The sequence below is a fragment of the Rhyacophila brunnea genome, unplaced genomic scaffold (genome assembly GCF_057557595.1).
Source record: "Rhyacophila brunnea isolate RB1 unplaced genomic scaffold, BYU_Rbru_1.0 scaffold_18, whole genome shotgun sequence".
NCBI lineage: Eukaryota > Metazoa > Arthropoda > Insecta > Trichoptera > Rhyacophilidae > Rhyacophila > Rhyacophila brunnea.
Genome location: NW_028232837.1, coordinates 17690398 through 17704830, shown reverse-complemented (window position 1 = coordinate 17704830; position 14433 = coordinate 17690398). Strand labels below are relative to the sequence as shown.

Below are 14433 nucleotides of genomic sequence, written 5' to 3'. Positions count from 1 at the left end.
TGTTTCTGATAGTAAAGACTTAATGAATGGGTTAGCGAGATTTAAAATAGTAAAGCAAATCATGGTGTACTTTTGGCATTTCCGCTTCATAAATCTAATTAGTCAGCCAAATATGAAACTGCCGTAAAATGTATGAGATCATGGTGTAATTACTTTGTTAATAGTGCGAAGCATTGTTTTTTTCCAATCTTTCTCATTTTTATTAATTTATGTAAAAAAAATAAAATGAATCGGCAACTTATACATGGGTATACATCAAACTTCATTCAAACTCAGTTTATTTCTAATGTAGTTATTTCTTATTAAAAGTATTTTTCGGTTATATTTTCGTTTTTATTTTATTTTCCATAAAAATTGAGAAAAAAATCATTCCCGAAAGTTTCGGGATTACGTTTATCAATCCTGGGATTCATAGGTATCGAAAATAGCTCGGAATCCCTACTTCCAAGCAATACTATCCGTAGGCCAACTATTTTTGCAATAAAATAAATAAATATGAAAAACGCATGTTTCTCGAGTTTCTCAGTTCTCAGTTTTCATTGTTCAGACTAAAGTAATAAATATTATTAATTAAGTAAGAATATATGGTTGGGCCATTTATGTTACCATTTCACTCCTTATCTCCTCACCCACCTCTTAATCCCTAGTGTTATTGCTACCCAGACAAGCAATAAGCAATTACGGATCATGAGAGACGCTGTTACAAGGAAAATTCAGTTGCATCTCGACAGAGGGCGTGTGCGGGCTTCTAATAGCTTTCCGTCGCTTAAGTGATTGACTCAATAGATACAGACTCATTCAGAATCTATCATCATCATTCATACACCATCACATATAATCCATAAAACTGTGTCACAAAGTGCGTGAGGGTACGAACCTGGTGACCCAAAACAACAATACCGATACTCGAGTGAAAGTTGAAACCACACCACGGAGCTATCATACATCATCACAAAGGTCAGTATCTGGCACTCTGTTCCATCGCCCCCACCCCTAGATCCAACCTCCTCACCTTCCCACAAAAAATTACAGTCCACTTAAAAAGCTTAACCAATATATGATATTGTCTTGAAAATATACATGAATAAACAGAAAAATATACGTGATTTTGACAATGAAGTCGCGAGTTATCTCGCTTGTTTCTTGACAGTATTCAAAGTTAGGCGAGATAACTCGTTCATGGTATACTCTACAGCTACACTCTACAGGTAATTTTTTAAATAAAAAAAATGCAAAATGTTACAATTTCTCCAAAAGTACGAGTCAATTGCAAACTCTAATGAAAAGTTTGCCGAATATATTTCACGGATCGTAACGTACTATTTTTTATACATAATATCATTAGGTATATTATTGATAAACTACGATTAGATCAAACGTAGACTACTCTGGAACCCTAACATTTTGAAGAGGTTCCGGTTCCGGTCCTGATTCCAAAATAATAAAACGATTCTTGGGGTTCCGGGGTTCGGTTCTGGTCCCATTTTCAGATTTGGTTTTAGCATGGCATACATGAACTCTCAGTATGTAACCCATATTGATAAATTTGGTTACCTACTTCATAAAACTATTATCGAGTTGGTGGGATTTCTTATTATCACCATATTATAACTAGTAGGAAATTAATAATATATCTGCCCGTGATTGTAGTGTAAATCCATTCAGTGTTACGCCCTAGCACTGTGTTTCAAATGGTACCCATATCCTCCATCTATTTCGGTAACTGTACCTTTTCGCCGAGGTACATTATACCTACACACATCCGGAAGACACGCTCCCTAAAAGAAAGTCTTATTTCCTTCAAAAGTGCCTGTTCAGACGCAAACAACCTGAAAAGAGTGCCTCCTTTTATTTATTTCCTTCGGCCGTCATATTCGAATATATTCTCTCTACATATATTTTCACCTTCGGGAATTTCCGATTCACGGATGGATTATGGTAGTCCTATAAACGATTTCCTTTTATCGGGGGCTTTCGAGCCTTTATACAAAGAAACAAAAAAACTTTATATAATACTTATACTTCCTACTAGGGATTTAAAGTCTGACATATGATGTGTTTGGGTTCAAAGCACTTCAAAATATTGATTCAAATTTGGTTCTGTAACAACTTTGGGTTCAAACAAGCACTTTATTTCATTGACACGCAATAATACGCTTGTAGGAAAATAACTAAAATAACCAGCGTGGTATCGTAAGATTAATAACCGGTCTTACAAAGCTATTCTAACATTTCACATAACTCCAAAATCAATTAAAAAGTGATAAATATGATGTGTCGTATTCAGGTAGTTAATTATCCCGGGAAGTTAACTGTCAGGCGTGATATTTTTTAACATGACCGCCCATGACCGCGTTAACTGAGGGCTGTCAAATGTCGTTGAGTGACACAACTGACACATTTTACTTGATTCTAATCGGATGCATTTGGAATCAAGTAAGACACAATGCAGTGTGCTAATAATTGTTGTAGATAACCGCCTTGTTTATGTAATTTCTCTGAGTGATATGCATGTTCCCATGGGTGGAGGTTATAGTTTGGTCCCTCTTTTTCTGCACCGAAACAGTCGCATTATAGTGCATAGGTTACAATGACGGCGTAATCACTTATCAGTAGGGAATCCAATCCCGGGATCCCGAATCCCGGGATCCCGGGATCCCGAGCTATTTTCGATACCTATGAATCCCGGGATTGATAAACCTAATCCCGGGATTTCGGGATTGATTTTTTTATCAATTTTTATGGAAAATAAAATAAAAGCGAAAATATAACAGAAAAAATACTTTTAATAAAAAATAACTACATTAGAAATAAACTGACTATCATTTGATTTTTTTCACATAAATTATTAATAATGAGAAAGATTGGAACAAAACAATGCTTCGCACTTTTAACAAGGTAATTCCACCATGATATCATACGTTTTACGGCAGTTTCATATTTGGCTGACTAATTAGATTTATGAAGCGGAAAGGCCATAAGTACGCCATGATTATTTGCTTTACTATTTTAAATCTCGCTAATCCATTCATTATGTCTTTACTATCAGAAACAGCAATCTCATATTAAATTCACATTATTATTTATATTACAATATTATTTACTCCATTAAACTTATGTACGTCCGAGATTGAACGTATACAATATCAACAATAAATGTCTTAAATGGTATAAATTATACTAGATTTATTTTTGACCGATTTTATCAATGTTAATTGTAAATATAAAAATTTTATAATAACAATGGAAAAAATGTCAATCCCGGGACCAGTCCCGGGATCCCGGGATTGTCAAATTGTAATCCCGAAATCCCGGGATCAGAATTTTGGCTCGGGATTGGATTCCCTACTTATCAGGTCCGCGTAGTAGCTTTCTCAGGCGACTATCACTCAAGATCAGTGATACACAAGCCGCGGCCCAAAATTGTATCTGTTGCTGTCCAAAATAACAAGTACTTCATCATCAATATATAACTATTAAATTAAAACAATAAAATGTATTTTTCTTCTAGTATAATAATATATTATCATTATTTTTCAACACTTTTACCTACTGCGGCCCGTCAAAAATTAGAAATTGGATAAATTGACCCTTCTTTCAAATATGTTGTGCACCACTGCTCTAGATGAAACTCAAGTAAATACACCGGTTTTATCGAAATGGATATCTACCAATGTGTTATATGGCTATGACTATTGTGGGCGTAATATTGCTTAGCTGATTATATTATTGTCACCTAAATAATACAATAATGTTGACAGTATGATAATATATTTTTTCTCCTTCCAGGTTTCGGTGGACGAGTGGAGTTCGATGTGGGACGACTACGCGCAGAGCCCTGACCGAGCCCTGGAGTGGCAGCAGCGCTACATGAACTTCATGTTCGACCTCGAGGACGCCTCCAACGACGGCTCCATCGACGTGGACGAATTTACCACCGTCTGCTCGTGCTACGGACTGCAGAATGCCGAATGCAAGATGGCCTTCAACAAAATGGCGCAGGCAAGTGCATCACATAACCATTTTTAAATACAAACTCATACTAACTTTGTTCATGTACCTACCTACCTAATTTGTTTCAAAAGAAAGTTTAGCAGGTCGACTCAATTTTTTGTTACTAACAAGTACATATATAAGTAAATATTATTTACACCAAAAAGACAAGCCATAATATTATGGCTATAATTATATATTATACAAAATAAAAATTATATCAATAATTGAGATAGAATTCCATTTTACAACAGAAAAATATTAATTACAATAAATTCGACAAATTTGGTCGATGGCTGTGTCGGTTATAACCAGAGCTGGCAATGGAACCAGAACCGAACCCGAAACCCTGAGAACCCCTTAAAATGACGGGGTTCCAAAGTGTCCATTGTTTCTTAATTCCAATGTTGTATTTTATTGTTTTTTGTATACCTACTAATCCTACTATACAATACTTATTGTATAATAAGTATTGTACTGTATAGTCCAACGTAATGTTTTACAGAAGATTTTTTTTATAATGTAGTTGAATATCTACAAACTTTGGCAAATGTAGCAGTGACGAAGGGTGGAGGTTGGCTGTTAAGATCCGACATAAATAGTGCACACTAAACTTTGTTAGTTATACATATTTGTTTTCATTGAACTAAGGCTGCTAAATTGCAGATAGTGTTAGTTAGTTTTTAAAATTCAATTATACCCTGGTATGGTAAAGTAGGTAGGTAGGTACTTAAAGAACAAAGTTATAAATAAAATATATCAATAAAAGTGAAGATATCTTACAATAAAGAAAAATATCTTAAAATCACATCCACATAACAAGTAGGGTAAGCCCGGGCAAAACGGACCCTGATAAACGGAAAAATGATAAACAAGCAGGATAAATATTAAAATCATGATACACTTTTATTATATTTATATTTCGCAAATTTAGTTGTAAAAAGTTGCAAAAAAATCATAGTCAAATTTAATAATTAAAACCTCTTAATTAACAAAAACTAAAATAATGTATATTGAGGGGGTTCGGGCAAACCAAGTAGAAGTTCAAAACAGCACATAAATCGTCGTATATGTTATAAAAATAGCTTCTAAGCTTTAAATACGATGTGTAAGTTGATGTTTTGAATCTGGTATTCGAAATCAACTTATAGGGTAAGAGGTACAATCGTGGGCCACCCTCCAGTGATGGTCCACTCAGCAGTAAAACACAAAAAATAGGTATTTAAAAACCTAAGTTATGGGTATTTGTTCCTATATGTGACTCACAACATCATATACTTCGGTTCTAGCACATTATTTCCTGTATAGGTAGCAGGACTGACCCTATAAGTGACCATTTTGTATACCAAGTCACACGTTTTGCATTTTTTCTGACAATTGCTTAACTTTTTGTTAAGGAAATAACATACTTTGGAAGGTAAGATCTCTTTAACTATATTACTAATTATACTTTTTATTTAATAATCGTTATGCTGGATATTCAAACATATAATTATGTTAAGTCTACGACAATTTTAAATTAAAATGACACATCTAGCTGGGTGGCCATTTACTGCACTAAATATATATAGCAGTTGTATGATGGGCCGGGCTGGCCCATGACTGAAAAAATGGTTTTTTACTTTTAGTTAACTTTTTTATGCTAAATACAATATTTATAACGCACTATGGTACCTGCCGTTTTTATTTTTATGTTATTTTAATTTTTTAGACAGTCGTTGGCCACGTGGCCGATCACTGAATTTGTACTGGCCGATCACTGTATTTAGAAACATTTAACTTCCCATTTCTTTCAGAATATCAAAATACTGAATAATTTAAGTTTAAATATGATGTTAAAACAATAGATGATGCTGTTGCATACTTTTATAAAAATGGGGGATCACTATGTGAAGTTGCAAAAAAAAAAAATCGGAGTGCCACAATACACAATACATTGGAAATATTTTCTATCCGAATCTGGTTACTCTGTGAATAGAGTTTCCTATATTATTTATCGAAAGGCATAAGTCACATCTTATCTACCAAGTTAGTGAGCTTTGTCTAAAATTTTATTTGAAATACATCTTACAGCACTATAATCCTAATGCATCTAGGATTCTTCAGCCTATAGATATAACTGTTTTCCCTCCAGTTAAAGCTGCAAAATATCGCAAAATGCTGTTTTCATCCTTAAAGATTTAACGAATGTAGTGGGCAATTAAACAGAAGAAAAGCTTAAAAATATTCAAAATACTAGCTGAAGTAAACAGATAAAACATTTTTATACCATACTTACCGATTGCGGAAAAACTTAATCAAATTAAGTCATTATCTGACAACAGCAAGAGCATAGAAAATATAACCCAATTAAATGTATCTAACGTGTCAGTGCCGTCAGAGAATGCAACATGGAAATAGATACTGAACGCATGGAAGAAATAAATGAACATATGGTTAATATATCTACAGTTCTAATTCAAACATTATCATGGCCTCAGATACCAAAAATAAACGATAAACATGTTTAACAAAGAGTTCCATTCGCCATCACTTCGCAAAAATATAGAGATATTTATGATCAAAAAATGGAAAACAAGAAAAGTGCAGAGGAAGATAAAAAGAATAAAGGCAAAAACCACACATTTTAATGAGGCAATTGAAAGTAGAGGTAAACAAAAATTATAGTTTAAAAAATGGCGGCCAAAATCGTTGTGCGATTTGTGAAATAATAATAAAACATCTTATTAAATAAGAATTTTCAGTGCATAAAGATAGCTTCCATTCAAATTGCGTTTCAAAATCTCAGCAGGTCCATGTCTCAATTGAGATTGATGTTTTATTTAGTGACTCAGGTGATGAAGTATTCAACAGATAGGTCGATAATTTTCTAAGACCTTAGAATACACTCTCTGTCACTCTATCCTCTTTTATTACATCAACGGTGAGATAAAGGAGTATGTTTGTTGATTATATCATAAGATTAGACTCGTTGATTCATTATTTTATTGAAAATTATGCCTTAGTTGTTTAATTTATGCAGAAAAAGACGGGTGGCCCATCACTGTCTGGAAAGTGGCCGATCACTATCTGAGCATGGCCCATCACTGTACTTTTTGCGATTTTTTTTTCATTTATATTTTTTGTAATAACCATGTTTGGTATTATAAAATATGTACACATATATATCAATATACATGCTTTGTGAACACGAAAAAAAATTGCATTTCAATAAAACCGCATTAATAAGCTTGTTCTGACCAATCAAAGCAAGCCATTCGCTTAACTGGTCCATCATTGTACCTCTTACCCTACGTAGTCTTCTCACTAAGCTAAAGTATACATTTCAATTTTTTCCTTTGTTTTAATATTTATATTTTGGTTTCTTTGCGATGTAATCAGCTTTGTTGAAACAAAGTTTAGTCGAGCTAGCCTTATTCGAATATGACAAACTTAAATTTAAGAATGTAAATCAACATCTGCCTTCAATGGATACCTTATCCGCTTTACCAGGTTGTCTCTTTTTAATTAAACATAATTTTGAAAAAATAGTTGAAAGCAAACATCAATAACACTCAACCTATAAAAGAAAAGGTTCCTGAAAATGTGTACGAATGTTGAATGTACGAAAACAGAGTAATGTAAAAAAAACATCAAAAAGTGTACTTTAAAATATTTATTTATCAATGGGTATAATAAATAAAGTCAACAAGGCGTATAATACTAATCAGGTGTCATAGTCCTTTTACGTACCTATTTGAGAAGGTGATGGGGAGCAGAGGAGAGAGGAGCGACGGCATGGAAACGCACAGTTTTTGCATTATCAACAAAAATCTAAATTACGAAATAGCGAGTTGTACGAAAGTACCTAGAATATCTTCTTCTTATTGTGCCATCCCCTAGCGGAGGTCGGCCACCATCAAGGCGATCTTATCTTTGTCGTCTGCTACCCGGAACAGTTCAGTAGAGCTGCACTCGTACCAATCACGGAGGTTCTTAAGCCACGAAATGCGGCGTCATCCTCTGCTACGCTTACCATTGATCTTTCCTTGAATGACAAGTTAGGGAATGCTGTACTTTTGTCCTCTCATAATGTGGCCGAGGTACTGTAGTTTCCTGGTTTTGATACTACGTAGAACTTCTCGGTCCTTCCCCGTTCGATTGAGAACTTAAACATTTGACACCCGGTCAGTCCAAGGAATTTTGAGGATGCGTCTATACAGCCACATCTCGAAAGCTTCAAGTCTCTGTGACATCTCTTGGTTTAGCGTCCATACTTCCATACCATAGAAAAGAATTGAGAGAACATAACTACATACCATACGCAGTCTCAGACCTAGTGAAGGTCTCGATTGCTAAGGAGGCGTCTCATTTTGAGAAAGGCGCTCCTTGCGATCTCAATTCTAGTTTTTATTTCCTGAGACTAGTTCCATTTCTCATTGACCCATGTACCCATGTACTCAAAATATATATAAAAAATATTAAAACTATATAACTAAATAGAAAACTTAATAAACTAAATTTTAATAATAAATATGACCATAAAATATAATGTAATAATAAGATGTGGTCCTGTGACAAATTCACATTTAACATTTTTTACAATAATTGTAAGTTTATCTTTGACTTAAAAAAAAAATCTTTTTAATGTTTTCAGATACATATTTATTAATTAATACAGTTGAAATTGTAAATTACCAAAAATATGTCTCAAATTGCAAGCTTCGTATTTTTCCGCTAGGTGCCTCTGTAGGTCTAAGCCTAATAGATTTAAGTTTTATACTATTTTATTAGTCATTTTTCGATACCCGGGTTTCACCATTCGGCATTTTCAGTGTGTGTGCACTCACCAATCGTAAATGTACTCTGATAACGAATATAGTAAAAACTTTAAAACCTAATGATAAACCTAGTAAACGATAAAGTATTAAAAAAAAAAAAAACATATTTGAAATATTTTAAGTGTTTGTAAAACCCACTATTTATGCATTCTGAAAGTGGATTATTTTGTCATTAATGGAACTAGGTAATGTGTCAGGAATTTAATAAAGTTGGCTAATAAGAAATGTCATTTATCGCAATATAAAACAACAGACTAGACTAACATCGACTTGCGAGCAATCTATGAATAAAAACTGAGGTAGGTATTGGATCCTATCTATGATATTTTAGCAGCAAAAACAAGTATTCACTTTACCCACTGTTCATTTTGTCCCTACTTCTCCATAACTAATGTAATGATACTTATGATTCCAGGGAAAGGACATGGTGTCCAGGGATGAATTCCAAGAGCTGTGGAAGCAGTTCTTCTCGTCCGAGGATCCCTCCACACCAGGAAACTTCATCTTCGGAAAAACCCATTTTTAATCCTTCACAACACTTATGAATCGTAATAATACAAAACATAACTGTCGTAATAGTCAACATGAACCATAATGTTCATTCTAATGATTATAATACTACAACTCGATTCTTATAGATAATTCGCTTCGAAGTAGATCTTTCCTTTCCATGTTTCCGGAACTCCATTATATTGTTAAATGTTTAAAATTAATAAAAAATAATTATTATTATTATTATCGTGGTATGTTAGTTATAGATATTATAATATGTTGCAAATATTATGTGAATTAAATGTTTTAATGAAATTATTCCAAAGAATATATAACATGTATTGAACACCAGCCTTTTTTTCTATATTTTTGTCCTCCCTACCTATTGAAGTTTTAGCAGTAACAACACAAAATGACATGTGGCTACACCAAAATTATCCAATCATTGCCATTTAGTCAAAAATCACTATTATTAGAAGAATAGTTCTGAGTAAAATATTTCAATGGAGTCAGAAAAATATACTTTTTAAACCAGAGGATGCACAAAAATTATAGAGTGCATTTTCAGATTTGATTACCGTTAATAGTTGCATAATAGTAATATTAAACCTCATTTGCTAGAAAGCGCCAATGAACCATACAATGTATGGGCCTCGATTGCCTTATTTGCCTAATTGCATGAATGCATAAAACATTATGCAAAATTATCTAAAGGAGGATCCTACATAATATAATAATGTTTTACACGGACTAACTTCACTAAATTGGACAAAATACAGAATGTAATCATTCAGGAAGCAAACAAATGTAAAAAGTTGATTTTTTATACGTCTTTAAACTTTAAAATAGTTTAAAAAAAAAAAAAACCTTTTTCTATAGAGATGGGACGTATGAAATTTAAGCAAAAATCTCAAAAGGATCTCTGGTCGCTGATCAAGATAGCAATAAATGACTTCGCATTGCAGGGTCATTTGGAGAGAAATTCACACTTCTACATTGAAATTACAGATTCACCCATTAATTAATGACATAATTACACGATTCTACTTGCAGAAATTGCCAAAATAAACCATGAATACTTAAATTCATACGATTGGATAGTGTAAAAATTAAATTTGACTTCAGTTTGACATTTCATCCATCATATTGCCATTTATATTTTAATATAAAATTTAGCTATAAACACATGTGGAGAGCTGATATTTCTTTGTCAATTTTATTGTAGGCAATCAAATGGCTATTTTTAATATGAATAATTATTGTGTAAAACAATGACAAATGCATATGCATTTATGTAAATAAAACAATATAGATTAGAATGGAGGCCGCCATTTTGTTTTTTTGGGACTACCAATAGAAGAAAATGATGTCTTTGTTACCAATGCAACCAAACATACAATCGCTTGATTCAAAATTCAAACTTGTTTCTATCTAGAGTCCAAATTCTTTGACTAAAACCATGTTTCTTCTTATAGTGACTTTTGTCTGATATACAATAACGATGATCATTCAAGATTCAGACAATTCTCTTTCTCGTTGCCAGTTGTACAACTTGATGATTGTACAAAATACATGTCTGAGTCAACAAATTACTTTATATATTATCAAGAAAACTATGCAGTAGGAATAAAAAATAATACACAATTAACTATCAAGTAAATAAATATTTATTGTATAAATATGGTTACAATATATTTTTCAGAGACAATACAATAACATCTAAATACTCACATCGAAATACAATTTTAGGCACTGAGCTTGACATTTAACAATAATAATGTTTCTGAATTTAAAGCTAAGCGTATTGGAAATATGAATACGATAAATACATAGCTAGCTGGCTTTTAGTTATAATTGCTAGAACCATTATAATTATATAGAATAAAATGGTTAGGAGGACATAATGATTACAATAGAGTAATGTTTGTTTCTTTCTTCCAATTTAGATTTTTTACTGTAGATTAATATTACATACTTTGAATTCGATTTTTATTTGGTGTTCTTTTGTTTGACTTTTACTGCTGTCAGAATTATTTTCATTTTGATATAGGCATAGTATTTCAAAATTTAATAATTATTTTGTTATGTATATCAAGGAAGCGACATCGTGTGAAGCCAGGTATTCAACTAGTAATATATAATATTATGTAATTACATTAATATTATCATTTTTATTTTAGATTTAATTTTTGAAACTTCTCAAAGACACAACAAGCAGACAACAAAATTCCTTACAATTCAATACCTTATTAAAAATCAATTTATTAAGAACAATGATTAGAAACAACTTTAACTGTAGGATTGGTTTGTCGAATAGACCAAATGTCAAATGTTCAAGAGACAAAAAACAAATTACATTATCCTATATTTAAATACATAGAGGTATTTAAATTGTTTTTAGAGCATATGAATGCTGTTTTCATTACAATGTAATTTAAAGAAAAGGATGGTTCTGGTCCATTTAGATACAAAAAATCATTCTGCATTAAAAGGTCGATTTCGACAAAAACAGATATTCGACAAACCAATCCTATAGCGACGAGATGTCATTGATTAGAAAGTTTAGCTTAACAATCTAGTTAAAATCTTACAAAATATTTTTTTTTAATTAATGAAGTCTTAAAATTGGTTAGGTACATAACTACCTACTAAATATACTACTATACATTATACTAAAAAGACTAGTTCATGAATAGGGGAGGGGCGACAGCAAATATTACAGTCAAGTGGCTTTGAAATACAGCCTAATAAATAGTCCCCTTGACTATCGTCGTAAAATAATACTTTTAACTCGTACCAATGTCAAATGCTATGAAAATGAGAGTATATACTAAGACTTATTTGACAATGTTATATTGTGTTCTCGGATAATAAGTAACTTATCCAAAAAATATTTATGAATAATGCCATCTGTTGGCAATACTTTGAACATAAGTAAGAAAAATTTTAACAGACCATCAAGTAAAATATTTATTTTGTTAAAAACCAACTTTGGTTGTTTAAAAACCAAGGACGCTTTTATTTTCAAAATGTTTATCTATTTTAGTTACGTAATTATTATCAATGAAGACAATTTATTACTGTAAAGCAGTGGCGAGGGGTGGAGGTAGGTAAAATGATATATTTTTGTCTCGAATGTTTGTTTCATAAGATGCAATTTGTTTTGATTGTATATACACTGTCAAACACTGTCAACTGTCATACTCTGATCAGAGAAACGATACATGTCATGATTGATTGAAATGTGATTCTACCGTAATAATTTTTTTTTTACATATTTTTTTGATTTAACTTTTTTCACTGAATTACGTTACTTAATTGATCCAATTATTCCAGAAACTGTTTTATTTAAACCTATATTTATGTGCCCCATTTGCGAATGGTGGAGGTAAGCTGTTGATCTGACAAAAATAGTGCACACTAAGCTTTGTCAGTCATATTATGTAGGTACTTGTTTTCATTGAACTAAGAACACAAATTGCAGATGGTGCTAGTTAATTTTTGAAATTTCTGAACAGAAATAACTTAAAGTATAAGCTTCTACACTCAATCCGAATTAGGATGGCATATGGCTGGAATATTCACGATGTTTTGCTTTGACATTTTTCTCATACAGTGACCAATAGAATTAACCACAATGTTAGGCTAAGTTATAGTGCTAAGTGGTAAGTACCTATCTAAAATCACAACATTTTCAATACAATGTAACATCTTATATTTGTAGTATTTTTAAAGCCGTGTTCTGACAATAACATCAATTAAGAAAAACAAGATATTAGCACACAGGTAATAGGTAAAGTATAATATGATTGATTGATGTATGAATGTTACATAATTATGTTATAGATACGTATTATACAATGTTACACACGTCAAAAGACAGGGACTGTACGTCCGATTTAGCCATGTGACTTCTATGTTGTACATACTATAGATAATATGGATTCTAAATTATTATTAATCCATATTCGAGAATACAAAAGATACACACGGTGTGCGAAGAACATTAAATTTGTATTCTCACATAAATGGTTCAGCTTGTTTATTTGTTAAATAAAATAAAATAGCTACTTTATTAATTGATATGAAAATTCTAGTTCTAAATTATTTAGCTGTCATTCATAAGACGGTGTCAATAATTCAAAAGGATTATAATAATTTTTATTCAGAGACGTTTACTTTACTAGTTACTATTTTTGGCAATTTACGCTACTAGAGCGATAACTAAATAATCTAAATTTGAGAATCAACTACATATTTCTATAATTATTAACCATGTCGCCATTTCAATTAACACTGTTAATTACATTCCATGACAAGTCCATGTTCTCAGTGAAAATGATCCGAACCAGTGAATGCAGTCTGTCAAGATGTGCTGTAATGTCTTACCTTGATGAAAATTTACTAAACAGGTGGATTTCACGAGGGTCAGCAGAATTCTCCCCGCGATCACCACACTTCTCGCCACTCACATTTTTTTTATGCGGACACATAAAAGATAAAATTTGCATTAAAAAACAGACAACATATAATGCGCACTGATACCCAACAAAATGTCTCGCAATTTACATTATTTTACATTATCACCGGCCTTCCGCGTGTGAAGCGGAGATAGCAGGCCGTGATAGCGTCAAGGTCAAAGCGGGGTGGGAGACAGAAACGCACGGGGTATGTTGTGTTGTGGCTGGTTTATTTTTATCGTATTCGCGATTTGGCGGGCTGCAGACGTGGTGTCGCGGGCTTGGCTGCTGGGGCTTCGCATCCGAGGCGATGCTCGCTGTCCGATGGGAGATAGGGTCGGGGCTTGCGGCTTTGCGTACAGCCGATGTGGTCCTTTGTTCCTGGAGATGCTTGAAAAGTCTACCGACGCGGTCCTTTTTGGCGGGAGATATCTCTTGGCTTCGCGTCCGAGGCGAGCAGAGACGATGCTCGCTGTTCGGCGGCCAATCGAAGAAGAACCTTTTCGCGCGTGTTCAACCGTCAGATTCGGCGTCATCCCGCTCTCGGTCGCGAACCTCCCTGTTTTACCGACAAATTGACCGGTGGCGGCGCTATCGGTAGGCCGCGTCTGTTTTGGCGGGATTCGGACGAATTTGGATTTTTGATTTCGAGGCGGGCTCCGCTCGGC

At 33.1% G+C, this 14433-nt stretch overlaps 1 protein-coding gene across 1 annotated transcript in view; it reads left to right on the top strand.

Annotated features, from left to right (window-relative positions):
• The window catches only part of Scp2 (Sarcoplasmic calcium-binding protein 2), a 288827-nt gene extending 279171 nt beyond the window's left edge, over window positions 1-9656 (top strand). Inside the window, exons 5-6 of the mRNA XM_085945282.1 lie at window positions 3790-4002; window positions 9229-9656. Of these exons, the coding sequence (XP_085801408.1) occupies window positions 3790-4002; window positions 9229-9339 (324 nt within the window). The 3' untranslated portion in view covers window positions 9340-9656. The remainder of the gene's footprint in view (window positions 1-3789; window positions 4003-9228) is intronic.
• The last annotated feature ends 4777 nt before the right edge of the window (window positions 9657-14433 follow it).